At 60.7% G+C, this 13,373-nt stretch overlaps 1 protein-coding gene across 1 annotated transcript in view; it reads right to left on the bottom strand.

Annotated features, from left to right (window-relative positions):
* Positions 1-721: 721 nt before the first annotated feature.
* LOC103902150 (protein O-GlcNAcase-like) overlaps positions 722-13,373 on the bottom strand; it is an 18,605-nt gene continuing 5,953 nt past the window's right edge. Inside the window, exons 3-17 of the mRNA XM_019473086.1 lie at positions 10,739-10,836; positions 10,092-10,222; positions 8,978-9,149; positions 8,529-8,627; positions 7,908-8,192; positions 7,492-7,620; positions 5,996-6,909; positions 5,750-5,924; positions 5,376-5,432; positions 4,329-4,414; positions 3,980-4,084; positions 2,116-2,207; positions 1,486-1,678; positions 1,235-1,406; positions 722-858 (exon numbers count right to left, since the gene is read on the bottom strand). Coding sequence (XP_019328631.1) covers positions 722-858; positions 1,235-1,406; positions 1,486-1,678; positions 2,116-2,207; positions 3,980-4,084; positions 4,329-4,414; positions 5,376-5,432; positions 5,750-5,924; positions 5,996-6,909; positions 7,492-7,620; positions 7,908-8,192; positions 8,529-8,627; positions 8,978-9,149; positions 10,092-10,222; positions 10,739-10,836 — 2,845 coding nt within the window. The remainder of the gene's footprint in view (positions 859-1,234; positions 1,407-1,485; positions 1,679-2,115; positions 2,208-3,979; positions 4,085-4,328; positions 4,415-5,375; positions 5,433-5,749; positions 5,925-5,995; positions 6,910-7,491; positions 7,621-7,907; positions 8,193-8,528; positions 8,628-8,977; positions 9,150-10,091; positions 10,223-10,738; positions 10,837-13,373) is intronic.

Raw genomic sequence — 13,373 nt, 5'->3', positions numbered from 1 at the left:
GGTGAACAGACAGGGCTGGCTGTGGGTGTGAGAGGTGTGAGAGGGACATGCTGGTACCCCAACACTTTCCCCCAAGAGGCGAACCATGGTGAGAGCCCAGCAAATGCTTTATTGCCAAGGACAGCACTTCCCTCAGCCCCTGGGCAGCAGAGATGGAGGCTGCCTCACTGTGTCCCATACCAGATCAGTCCATACAGACAAGCAGGTCCTTGGTGCCGAGAGCCAGCCCCAGCACCAGCTGCCCAGCCTAGGGCCACACAGGGGATGGAGAGAGCTGGACAGCCCAGCCTGTGGGATAGGGACACTCCCTTAGCGCTAATGCACTGTGCCATGCTCCGAGACCACCACCCTAAATACTGCCCATGTGGCTCCTGCCAGGCCTGGTGGTCTGCAGACAGCCTGGGGATGTTGCTGGCTCCCCGGCAAAGGTGGAGGGTGCTCAGCAAGCAGGAACAGTTGGGGGAGGAGTGGAGGGGCCCTGATGCCCAAATCTCCTGAGATGGCAGAAATACCTCTCTCGCCCAAGTACCCTCACAGCCTAGTCCCCTGCACACATCCCAGTGACACACTGCTAACTCCCAGGCCATGTCCCTCATCGTGTGAACCTGCCCTGCTCAAGGTGCCCCTCTGCTCCTGCTCCCTCAGGCCAATGCTGTGCGGGATGGGGCGTCAGCCTGTCCCATGGCACTGCCTCCCTGTGCCCGCACCCAATGCAGTGTGCTCAGAGGAGACGTCCCAGGAGCCGAGCACCAGGGGAGATGCCCCAGGCCACTGGCAGGGCGACGAAGCCCAGCTTGCTGTAGAAGCTCAGCTGCTGCTGGTCAGCGGCACTGACCTGGCAAAACACTCCCCGCGACCCTGGAAGGGAGGTGAGAGGTCAGGCCCCTGGCACCAGGAACCCAGTGCTGGGGCTGGGGGCCAGTGGCTGGGAGCCCCTCCACAAGGGGTCAGCCTCTCCACTGCCCTTTGGCACTGGGTGCCTGCGTGATGCCCTGAGACACAGGTCCACGTGTCCCCTGGTGCAAGGGGAGGGCACAGTGCCTGGGAGCTGGGGCCAGACTGCGTCAGAGAGGGGACGGGGAGCCCCAGTGAGGGCTACCCCAGCCCCATGCTGAGAGGTAGGGTGCAGGTGGGGCTGGCTTCCAGCTCTGGGGTGGGCAAGGGAGCAGTCGGGATGGGGTTGTGCCGGATCAAGGGGGCCTCAGTTCCCCCAGCACGGGGAGGTCATGCTCACCATTGGCCCTGAGTGCGCTCAGCAAGCAGATAGCCAGGCTGCGGCTGGCCCCCACGTCCAGCACACGGGGGGCCGTGCCCAGCTGCACCAGGGAGGGGAAGCGCCGCAGCACAGGCAGGGGCACAGCCGGTGGCTCTGTGTGGAAGAAGAGCAGTGCTTCCTCCAGGGCATCCTGCAGGAGACAAACACAAATGAGGGAACCTCCTCCATCCCCCCCATACCCCCTCCCCTCTGTTCCAGGTGCCCCTCACCTGTCCAAGAGCTGGCGCACCTGCGCCCAGGTCTCGGGGGTACTTGTGCCGCATGGCCGGCAGCCAGCTGCTGTCTCGCTGTTGCAGGAAGCCTTCAGCGCAGAGTGCTCCGGCTGCGTAGCCACATGGACCGCCCTCATCCTCCAGCACAAACGTGTACTCTGGGCTCAGGCTCAGGAAGCTGCCCAGCAGCCTGCCAGTCAGAGCAGAAGCACCGCTGAGCTGCTACATGGAGCCCAGCCTGCCCCAGGGAAAGCTCAGACCAGCCAGCCTTCTCCTTCCTGCCCCAGCGGGACAGCACCCCAGCACCCACTGGACCATCCCTTTGAGACCCCCCCAGCAGAAACCCTGAGCCAAGGGGAGCCACCACAACCCCCCTGCAGCCAGGCTGGACAGTGGGTCCATCCCCACTGCCGTTGCCACGACCCAGCTGGACATTAGTGCAGGGACTGCCCTCCCTGTCCCCTCCCGCAGGGTGAGGCCACCGCCAGCTGTGGTGCAGGCAGAGCTGGTCCCCACACGGATGTGAGGAGAGGCCACTGCCTCACACCATGGCCCTGCATCACCCAGCACATAGCCGGGCTCGGCACACACCTGGCAAGAGGGAGCCCCAGACGGGCCACATCTCACCTGTCACCGAGGAGATCAGGGTGGGCCGCGAGGATCTCTGCAACTTTGGGGTCACAGTCCAAACTCTCCTGGCACATTTGGTAAAGTTCTCCCTGGAAGACCCAGATACACCTCAGCCCTGGCTCTGCCTGCCCTGCCCAATCCCTGCCCTACTGCTGCCCCTCAGCTGCCTGCCGCCCCTGCCACAGCCCCTGCCAGAGCACGGTGTACCAGCAGCTGCCCAAGTTGACCATAAAGAGGGACCATGACCAGGGCTGTGGCCTCCAGCACGTCCTGGCCAGGGGAAGGTATGAAGCTATGTGCTTCAGCCGTCCAAGGGTGCTGGCATCTGCGCAAAGTGATGCACCATGCACCACCTTCTGCTGGCCTCTGAGGCTCGTTGCCACAGCACAGCAACACTTCAAAATGAGAAACTGCCATTCCAGTCAGGCATCCCAGAACAGCAGCTGCTGAAGAAATGCTGCTTGCCCCAGGACAGAGCATGCTCAGAGCAGCCAGAATGGCAGCAAAACCAATACTGAAACTCAAGTCTCCACAGAGCATGTGCAAAGTGGGACATCTCAAAATTTCCCATCTTGGTCAGATTTGAGTTTACTGCTGCTCCAGGATCAGTGAAAAGAACATCCCGATAAAAGCACTGCTTCTCAAAGGAAAGGTTGCCCCGATCACTGAACGACAAGGGCAGGACAGAGCACTTCTGAGCACCATTCCCAGGACAGGCTGAAGTGCTTAGCTGGATTTTTCTCTCAAAGTTTCACTGGACACAGACATTCAGCTTGTTAAAGTTTAGCCTGATCAGATGAAATCTGACAACAGGCAATTGAAAACAAGCTCTTGCAATGGGAATTGCTGGCAGCTGCAGTCTGACTTATAATCTGCTCTCATGTGCTTGCGACTCCTCCTCTGTTATTTACAAGCGCTGCAGCTGTGCATTGCCGGGTGCTGTATTCAGCAGGGATGTGCAGTTGTGTCCACGATGGCTGGATTTGCAGCGTTAGCATTTCCTTTAGCTAGGAGAGGCAGCAGGGTGAGGAAGCAGGGTGTCTGCTGCAGACTGTGTAGTACGTAGGGAACCCCGGGATGTGCTGGATTTGGCAGCAGTTTAACTTGTGTGTCCACCCACTTCCAAATTCTCCCTTTCCCCTCCCATCCCATCAAACTGCTGGGATGTCAAATAGAGCAGGGGGCCTGGCAGCAAGCAGGTCACGACTGACAGAGGCTGCTGCCTCTCCAGCGGCGAATCATCCTGTAAAGTGGATGAGTGTTTGAAAAAGGGACTGATTTAGAGATGAACCTCAACAGGCTCAGGCAGTGCCCAGAGCTGCAGACTGATGAAGGCTGCAGGAGGTCACCATCCAGACTTGTCCTGTTCTAGATCTTTCCTGGCATCTGCTCACGGCCACCGCTGGAGATCAGTGCTGGGGGTGCTTTGGAGATAGTCCTCGCAACCTGGTGACCCCGAGTCTGTGCCAGTTTATCTGTGGCTGTGCCTGCTGCTCACTTCTGAGATGGGTCTCCCTCTCCTGCTGCTGGCTACCAGGAGGGGCTCTGCCTGGGTGCTTGTCGCAGGGAGGCGGGTGATGGTCCCTGCCGACGCCGCTGGCCACAACACCCACTCTCCAGCCCAGGGGGCTGACACGCTGCTGGACACAGCCCTAGGTGACCTGCCCCAGGCTGGCCTGCTCTGAGCAGGGGCTGGACCCCAGAGGTCCCTTCCCACCTGCATCACCCTGCACTGCAAGCTCAGTCTTGGGGTCAGCGGCAGACGAGCATGTATCTTGTTAGTGCATGTACAGCACAGGCCATGCAAAGGTGAGCTCTGGCCTGAGTGGTGCGGGCCACCCCTTCGGGCCGTGGCTCCCACCTTGTCCAGGGGCAGCAGCGGGTGCAGGAGGTACAGCTGACTGGACGGGAAGAGTGGAGGTGGGTGGTAGAAGAGGTCACAGCTGTTCCCCACGGGCAGCAGTGCCTGGAAGAGATACAGTCCATCAGGGAGCAGGTTGTCCTGGCTCCAAACCTTGTCCTGGAGGCAGCAGGAGGAGGGTCCCTCTGAGACACCCTAAACCCCAAGAGCCGCAGCCAAGGCATAGAGGCCTGGGGCAGCTCTGCCTTCCCAAGCTTGCAGCAACCCAATGGCAGGGCCAGGAGCAGCAGCAGGGATCCTGGCTTCCCAACGCCTCCTTCAGCCCCCACAGATATGGGCATGCTCTCACCTGCAGCTCTCCAAAGAGGCCCCCACGACGTGCCCAGGGCTCAGCGTCCCCCCCCAGCAAGATCGGGGCAGTGATGCTCTGGCACCCTGGAGGTAGCAGGAGACAGACATATGCGAGGTGAACAGAAACCTGCTGGGCCGGGGGAAGATCAGCCTCCGTCACACAGCAACATCACAATCCACAATGGTCACAGCTCCAAGGATCTGCCCCCACAGCTGTGCAGCCCGGGCATGGGACCTCGCCTGGGCTCAAGCAGCCAGCCCCATGCACTGGGGTGGCAGCACACCCTCTGCAATAGGGCTTGAGGTGGGGGAATGGAGAAAGGAATGACCTTGCCTCCAGGAAAGGCATAAAGACAAGACACAGCTCCTGGCTACAGTTGGAAAGCTGCAGTCTGGCATGGAGAGCAGTGCGCTGCTTTGCTGCCCAGCCAGCCAGCTCTGCAGTGCCTGTGGGAACTTGCCCTGCGTGCGGCTGCTTCCCTGCAGAAGTGGTTCAATGAACATAGCCCCGTCTCACAATGAACTTGGACACCCTCTCAGGTTGTCTTCTAGTAACAGTTCTTGGTTTGTAAGAGGTCACAAGGCCCACAGAGCAACCAGGGAACCCTAAACCAGGGCAACAGGGGCTTCCAAAGTGATGCACAGGCATTCAAAATCCAACCTCACCTCTGTCACCGAGGGCATTACTGCTGACAATGGCCCATGGATCCCTTTTATCAGAAAGGCTAAGGGGTCCTTGGATTAAAAGGGCTGAGGAACCCTGTCCTAGAAACAGGCATTCCTTCTAGACTGTGAGAGATGGTGAAGAGTTGCTCTGATGACTGCCCTGTCCCCAGCAGCAGTGCCCCATCCTGCCTCAGTGTGTCAGGGCACACAGGGGTGCCAGCCTTCCCATGGCCATTCTTGCTCCGCTCGGCAGGCAGAGCATGGGAAAGGGCAGCCCAATGGCGAGTGCTGGCTGCTGCTGCGGGGCTGGAGGTGATGGAGGGCAGCAGCTAGGGCCCCACTGCCCAGGCAGGTGAGCCAGAGCAGCACCGGTACTTACAGCCAAAGCAGCTTCCCCAGGTGCCCTTGGGGTCAGGGTCGCAGAGCAGATGGCCATCTGCAAAGGAGGTGAGGTGGTGAGCACAGGACACGGGTCAGCGGCTGGGAAGGTATCAAGGGGAGGTGCACTCCCAGGAGAGACCCTGGCACCCATGGCTGGACACGGGCACCCCAGACCTCTGGGAGGGGGTCCCAGACACCTGCACCTCTTTGGAGGGGGAAAACAGTGGATCACCACAGAACAAACTTCAGATGCCCTGGGTGTGCCACAGTGCCCAGAGGCCCCCGCACTTCGACATGGTTGGATTTGGCCAGGGTGCAAATACCCACTATGGGGCCACAGGGGCTGGCTCGGGGCTGGCATAAGCCACGTACCCAGCCAGAGGACGAAGGCACTGGCAGCCAGCAGCATGTTGCGGATGTCCCAGAGGTAGGGGTGGAGGTCATAGAGCAGCGCCTGGCTGGCGCTGCTGACGAAGCGGCTGTGCAGGCGGCACGTCTGAGCACAGAGCAGCTGGAAGGACTGGGCTCGGCCGCGCCACTGCATGCCCTGTGGACAGACTGGGCGTCAGTGCAACCGTGACAGGCACTGTCCAGCAGCAGTGCCCGGACCAGCCTTACCTCACAGTCATCGGGTGCTGTGGCCGGAACCCCCACGCTGAGGCTGTTTGCCCAGAGCCACCGAAAGTGCTCCAGGAGATGCTGCGCCAGTGGTCCATGATGGTAGGGCAGGTAGAAGAGCTCCACCAGCATCTGCACCTCCCCCAGAGTCAGAGATGCCATGGGGCTGAATCTGGCCTCCTCTGGGGTCAGTGGTGCTGTGGGGCTGGTCCTGGCCTCCTTGGGGGTAAGCAGTACCGTGGGGCCAGACCCAGCCTCCTCCAGGGTCAGCAGGGCCATGGGGCTGGACCCAGTCTCCTCTGGGGTTAATGGTGCCGTGGGGCCAGGGCTAGCACCAACCTCATCAGTGAGTGGTGCTGGGGGGCCAGGGCTGGTGCAAGCCCCAGGCCCTGGGGGTTTCTGGGGCATGTTGGCCCTGCTGACCTCAGTCTGGGTACTGCTGGGGGGCTGGGGGGAGCTGCCACCCCCTGTCCTGGCATCACTGGTGGGTAGGGGAAGGTTCTGGCTGGTGTTGGCCTCATTGCTGCAGCACATGGGGGGGCCTGGGCTGTGGAGGGTCTCGGTAGCCACCAGGGTTCCTGTGGACTGGGCACTCCCAGCTGTGCTGGGCAGAGCAGAGGAGGGCTCACAGCTCTCTCTGCTCCCTGTGGTGAGCTGGTCCCCATCCCCTGTGGGGCTTTGCCAACCGCCAGTGGGCATCCTGCTCTCACTGCCCTTCTCGGGCTCTGAGGTCACCTTCCTCCTTCCCTCCCCTGGTGCCACACTGCAGGGCTCAGGGCCATCCTGGTCTGCAACACTGGGAACGGAGTCGTGGGGCTGGGCATCGGGCATGACCTCCTGTCCTCCCGCTGTGCTGGGCTGCAGCCTTGTTCCTCCCTTGAGGCTGATGCTGGGGTGTCCCGGGGTCCTTCCTCCTGGCAGAAAGGAGCAAGGGGGCAGCCCCTCTGGCACCTGCATGGAAACTGCTGCCCATGGGGCAGGACAGCCCTGGAGGCAGCTGTGCCAGGAAGCTCCATCTCCAAGGTGGCAGGGACTGGGGAGCTGCCAGGACCATGGGCTTTGCATCGCTCTGTGCTCTGGAGTTCAGGCCTCTGTGGCTGGTGAGGCCACAGGCTTTGCAGAGGCAAACATTGCAAAACACCAAGCTTGCACCTGGCTGAACCCCCTCTTCCAGAGCTGTATCATGGCCCAGGCTCCCACGCTGCCAGCTAAGACCTCTCTCTGGGATGCAGCCAGGGCAGGAGCACCCATGGGGCAGCATGGCACGATGGACACCCACACCTGCCCACCACAACACACACAGACCCCGCCGCTGCACCAGCCAGAGCATGGGCAGGGCTCTGGGGTGTGCAGCCCTGGCTGGGCAGGCAGTGGGTTGGGATGTGGGTCTGCAGGGCAGGGCATGGGGCTCCCTCACCCCACTGAGCTCCCAGCAGAGCCGGACCAGCACTCCAGAGGGGGTGAGGGATGCTACACGGTGTGAGTTCATTACCTACCTGGCTCCAAGGCCTGCCGGTTTATCTCAGCCACCCAGTCATGCAGCGCCAGCTCCAAGGCCTCCTGGGGGCTGTAGCTCCCCTCCTGTGGGCCTTGGCTGTCCCCCAGGGCTGCCGCAGTCTCCATCCCTAAGGAACTGGAGCTCATCAGCCTGGACAGCCCCACTCTTTGCTTGATGGAGCTATCCCATGCCACACTGAAGGCAGGCAACCCCTTCCCGCCCAAGGAGATGCCCCCAGGATGGATCCCATGCCCTGGGATGTCAGGTGGTGCCCAGCCAGGTGAGACACCTCACCCAGGCTGCCATGCAGGAAAGATGGGCAGCAATGGGCAGGGCCCTGCTCTGGGTGCACAAGCTCACTGCCGGCCCTGGGGCCCCATGTACAGAGCTGCCTGGGGTGCTGAGGCCAGGTACCTGCATGATCAGGGTGGGCACAGCTCCCCAGCTCGCTCCGAAACCAGCTGCCCAATGTGTGTATGGGGATGAAGTTGGCCTGGAGCTCGCAGTTGGGGTTGAGGAGCAGTCCACGGAGCCTGGGCATGAGGCCGGGGGCACGTCCCGTGTAGGGGCCCAGGAAGACACGTCTGCAGTCATAGTCGTTGGCGTACAGGTTGTCCCAGATGATGGGGCGGCGCTGCAGGACACCCTCCACCTCCTCCAGCAGTGTGGCTGAGAGCTCCTGTGACACAACCTTTGGGCCTGGAGCATCATGGCACAGACATGCATGGAGCACACAGGCAGCGCAGTCCATCATGCACACTCACAACAGGGACATGCACACATCTGGGCACTGAGCATGTTGATGAGAGTCGAGTCACCCCATCCTCCCTAGACAGAAGGAGAGCAGACCCACATCCCAACCCACTGCCTGCCCAGCCGGGGCTGCACACCCCAATGCTGAAAAGCATCACGACGGGGCCACTTGCTGGCGCCTCTCCTGGGATGGAGCCCGTGGCTGCAGGGTTTGAGGACGCTGGCTCTCACTGAGAAGCTGCACAGGGCCACACACCCCACAGAGCTGGGCTGGGTGCTGACCTGTCCAGATGACACTGATCCCTGGGAGCAGCTCCTGGCCGAGGGTCAGCAAGTAGCACGACTGGCTGGGGCTGGGAGAGCACAGAGAGCTGCAGTACTCTGGGGAGAGAGCACAGAGCATCCCTTGAGGGGCAGAGACTGGGAGAGGAGAGGCTGCCTGGGATCAATGGATAGGGGCTGGGGAGATGCGTGGTGCAGGGAATACAGCATGCATGACTGCTGAAGCGCCAGCCCGTCTGCAGCCTCGTCCTGTCCTAGTCCTGAGATCTCCAGGGCTCCTGCAGGAGCATGACGGGGCTGGGGGGAGCCGTGGAGGCTGTCAGGGCAGTCAGGTCTCAGCAGAAACAGGTGCTGGGTGCAGCCAGATGAAGGGCACCCTGGACTGCTGTGGGGTGCCATGGCTGGCCAAGCACCGGGCGTGGCTGGGGCTGCATGGCTGCAGGCGGTACCTGTAGGGCAGAAGAGGAAGACGGAGGGTTGGTCCAGCTCCCGGTACACCTCGTTGGCCACAGAGGCCTGAGCCTGCGCCAGGGAGGGGAAGACGTCTCTGTCAGCTTGGCACATGCAGGGGTCGATGTCGTCAAAGAGCAGCGCGAAGGAGTGGCACCCCATGGCAGCCACCTGCGGGCATGGGCACGGGCTGCTAGGATCCCTGGGCAGCAGAGAGAAAGGAGGCAGCGAGCCCCAGACGAGCCCCTGCCGCCTGGGCCCCATAAAGATAGCAGAGGTCTGGGGCACGCGGATGGACGGGGCGGGCAGAGCAGCCCTTGCCGTGTCCCCCACACCTGCCCAGCAGATGCCGCGCACAAGACCCATCCACTCCACAGGTGCACGCCAGCCCCATGGCCACGGCCCACCTCACTCCAAGCCCTGGGCACAGCCATGTTTGCCGTGGGCCAGGAGCCCTTTCAAACCAGAGTCCATGCTGCGGTGGCCCAGAGCCTGCTCACACCATGCCGCTGCCAGGCAGCCCCGCTCACTGCCTGCCACGTCCACTCCCTCTGCACCACACCCCCGCATCGCCCTGCAGCACTGGGAGCCCCATGGCAGGAGCGGAGGCCAGCAGAGCCTCAGGAAGAGCTTCACCGCATGCCCTGGCAGGTGCTCCCTGTGCCAGGGCTGGCTGGGGGTGGCTGGAGAGGTGGCCGGGCATGGCGCAGTGCAGGGCAGCTGCTGCCTGGGCTGTGCCGCGGGGAGGAGCAGCTGCCCACGGAGCAAACCCACCATGCCGGTGGCTCTTGACCCTCCCCAGGGACCAGGGGCTCAGCACCAGCCTGCACCGGCCTCTGGTGCTGCCCAGCAAGCTCTGGGACTTGGCCAGTCCCTCTCCTGCCCCCAGTGCTGTCTGCTGGCAGTCAGGCATCCACAGAGCCCTCGGTTCTCTGTCACCGTGACAGGGACAGCACGTCTGCCACCAGGCACCCCACAGAGCTGCTCCCTGATGCGCAGCAGCAGGAGGGGCTAACAGCCCCACACTAGCCTTTGGGGTGGGCATGGGGCCCACACACAAGCACGCATGGCCCTTGCCTGGGAGCAGTGGGATGAAAGAATGGCCTACGGTACCTGCCTCAGTTTTTGCTGCAGCAGGAGCCGATCCCCGGCACTTGAAAACACCATGTCCTGGCCAGCAGAAATGGCAAAAACAAACTCCACACCTTGCTCTTGGGCAGCTTCGATGAGAGACTGCATGCGGGCTGGGGACAAAGCAGAAGGGGTGCTGTGAGCGCTGGGAGGCAAGGGATGGAGGGAGACAAAGGGATGGAGGGAGAGGGAATCACAGTGGCCCGAAAGGAAGGAGCTGAGGGCATTGAGAGGCATGAGAGAGCGTCTCGGGGGGAGAGGCCCAGGGGAGACAGTTTCCAGTCCCTTCTGTGTCCCTTGGGGCACAGAGGACTCTCCGCAAGGGTCTATGGGCCCTGGCATATTCGAGCATATTGCCAGAGACCCATGTGGGGAGCTCCCCATGCTGTGTGGGCTCTCAGGTGATTCCATGTGATGGGCAGGGTCTGGGGAGGCTCCTTGTGCCGGGCAGGGTCTGGGGGTCTCCTTGCACTAGGCAGGGCCTGTGGGGCTCCCTGCAATGGGCAGGTTCGTGGCAGGAAGAGTGATAACAGCCAGCCTGACCCTGGCTGATATGCAGACCATGCTTCACCCTTGAGGACCCTGGACGCCTGCAGCCCACCCCCGCTGGGGCCCAGCAGAGCCGCTACCTGCCTCATGTTCTGTGTAGGGCTCTCGCCAGAGCAGCCGGTGCTTCAGTTCATCCTTGGGTGCGTACATGTAGCAGTTCAGCCCCCAGCGTTTCAGCCTGTGCAGCAAGGACAAGGGGTCACCCAAGGCTCCAGACGGGCTCTTTGCAAAGAAGCATCCGGACAGGTGCCAGCCCACAACACCAAGAGCTCCTTGGCACACAGCACCCTTTCCTTCCCCGAAGCTGCACCATGTCCTGCAGGCTTCTAGTCTCTGCTCACACAGAGCCCGCCAGACTGCGGAGCCACAGCTCTTCCCCTGCACAGGGAGCCCTGCCCTGCGTACTTTCGACAGCCACATGGAGACATAAATCTCACCCAGTGCTCCCAGTGCTGAGCCCAATAATTTGCGTTGTTTAGGGACCTCCAGAAAGATAATGCATCTGGATGAGAAAGTCGCAGAGACCAGAAGGACGTTGTCTCCTGGGAGATGGGTTAACACCCTTGCTGCTGAAAAAGTGGGTTGGAGGGACCAGCTTAGCCTAAACAGCCTGTTTTAACCACTTGACAAAGTCCTGTGATGGTGAAAAGCTCAATGTCCTGAGCAAGGAATGGAGAAGGGGCAAGTGGCCAGAGCAGCCTCTGGGGGAGGAAGGGGGATCCTTGGGGGAGACTGAGAACAAAATGGCCAAGGAGACAGAGGATGGGGCTGGAGCAATGGAGGGAACAGCTCAGCGGTCTGCTGCTCCACGCGGCCCCCCAAGGGTGCAGGCGGCCCCAGCCCTGGAGTCCAGCTGTGGGGCTCCATCAGGCCAAACCACCCCTGCAGCTTTGCAGCAGCTCTTTCAGGGCTTGCAGTGAGACCTATGGAAGCACTTAGCATCTTGTGTAAGCAGGTTTGGGGTGGGTTTCTTTTCCCTTTCTCTTCAGCTATGCTTCTAATTGTATAATCAAGAACCAAGCTTGTTTGTAGCCCAAACATGCAGGCTGCAAAGTTGACTGTTGTGATCAGTGACTCTGGATGAAGCAGACATGTACGAGCTAGTTGCCCCTCTGCATGTGAGGGGTCTCTGTGGAGCAGCACCAGCAGAGACACCCTGGAGAGCTGGCACCTCACTGCTCTCCCAAGTTCAGTGTCCAGGAGTGGGTGTGCCTGCCAGGCACAGTCTGGCCTGGGAGACTCAGCCTGGGGTACTTCTCTGGGAACCACACACACTCAGGGAGCCCTCACCACTGCAGACCCCCTCACATCATCCCCTTGAAAAGCCCGTGTCCTGTCTGCAGGCTGGCCTGACTCCACCAACAGCCCCTATACACCTGCTGCACCATTCCCAGATCACGCCTTGATCACTTGAACAGGTCAAGACCTTCAAAGGTATCACTCTACAATGGCTTTTTGCAGCTACTGGGTCTCACTGGGGCTCTTTTGCACTCTTGCATTTTTCCATCTCCTCTCTAGTGAGACACCAGCACAGGACAGTGCTGCAGCCCCAGCCCAGCTCTGGGTACGGAGGCTGCAGCCTCCTCAAAACTGCTGAGCTGTCCCTTGCCTGCCCTGGTCTCCCTTTCCTCACACTGCAGCCAGACATGCCCCGCACCACCTGCCCAGCTCCTGCACAGACACCTTTTCTTTGGCTGTGTTAGTTGGTGTTTCAATGGAAGGGGGCCAGAGCAGGCTGTGTTTACACTGCTGGGATGATGTGCGTGCCACATGCCACTATGGTCTGATGCAGACCTCCAGAGGTAGCTCTGCGGCAGCTGCTGTGCACACCCTGCCAGCGAGGCTCGCAGAGCAGCTCCAGAGAGCCTGCACCCCTCTCTGTTGCACCCAGTTAATGTGGGGTCCAGCACTGCCACTGTAACGGGGACGAGAATTCATCAAGGTGCAGCATCTGGCATCAGCAGCAACTCTGCTTTAATGGAAGTCCTTTTACAAGGAATCCACAAGCTGCTGGCATAGAGCCTGCACCCCTCTCTGTTGCACCCAGTTAATGTGGGGTCCAGCACTGCCACTGTAACGGGGACGAGAATTCATCAAGGTGCAGCATCTGGCATCAGCAGCAACTCTGCTTTAATGGAAGTCCTTTTACAAGGAATCCACAAGCTGCTGGCATTAGAATCACAGAATGGTTTGAGTTGGAAGGGACCTTTAAAGATCATCCAGTCCAACCCCCTGCCATGGGCAGCGACATCTTTCACTAGATCAAGTTGCTCAAAGCTCCATCCAACCTGACCTTGAACACTTCCAGGGATGGGACATCCACAACTTCTCTGGGCAACCTTTTACAGTGCCTCACCACCCTCACAGTAAAGAATTTCTTCCTTATGTCCAATCTAAATCTAATCTGGGCGAAATCGATAGCCCAGCTCAAGTGCATCTACACTAATGCACGCAGTGAGGGCGGCAAACAGGAGGAGCTGGAAGCCATTGTGCAGCGGGATAGCTATGACTTAGTCGCCATCACAGAAACATGGTGGGGTGACTCCCACGATTGGAGTGCTGCAATGGATGGCTATAAACTCTTCAGAAGGGACAGGTGACGAAGGAGAGGCGGTGGGGTGGCTCTGTATGTTAGGGAGTGTTTCGATTGTCTAGAGCTCAACAATTGTGATGATGATAAGGTCAAGTGTTTATGGGTAAGGATGAGGGGGAAGG

This window comes from Aptenodytes forsteri, unplaced genomic scaffold, assembly GCF_000699145.1.
Source record: "Aptenodytes forsteri isolate BGI_AS27 unplaced genomic scaffold, ASM69914v1 Scaffold678, whole genome shotgun sequence".
NCBI classification, from domain to species: Eukaryota; Metazoa; Chordata; class Aves; order Sphenisciformes; family Spheniscidae; genus Aptenodytes; species Aptenodytes forsteri.
Note: the sequence above shows the minus strand (reverse complement) of the source record. Positions and strands in the feature narration are given on the sequence as shown.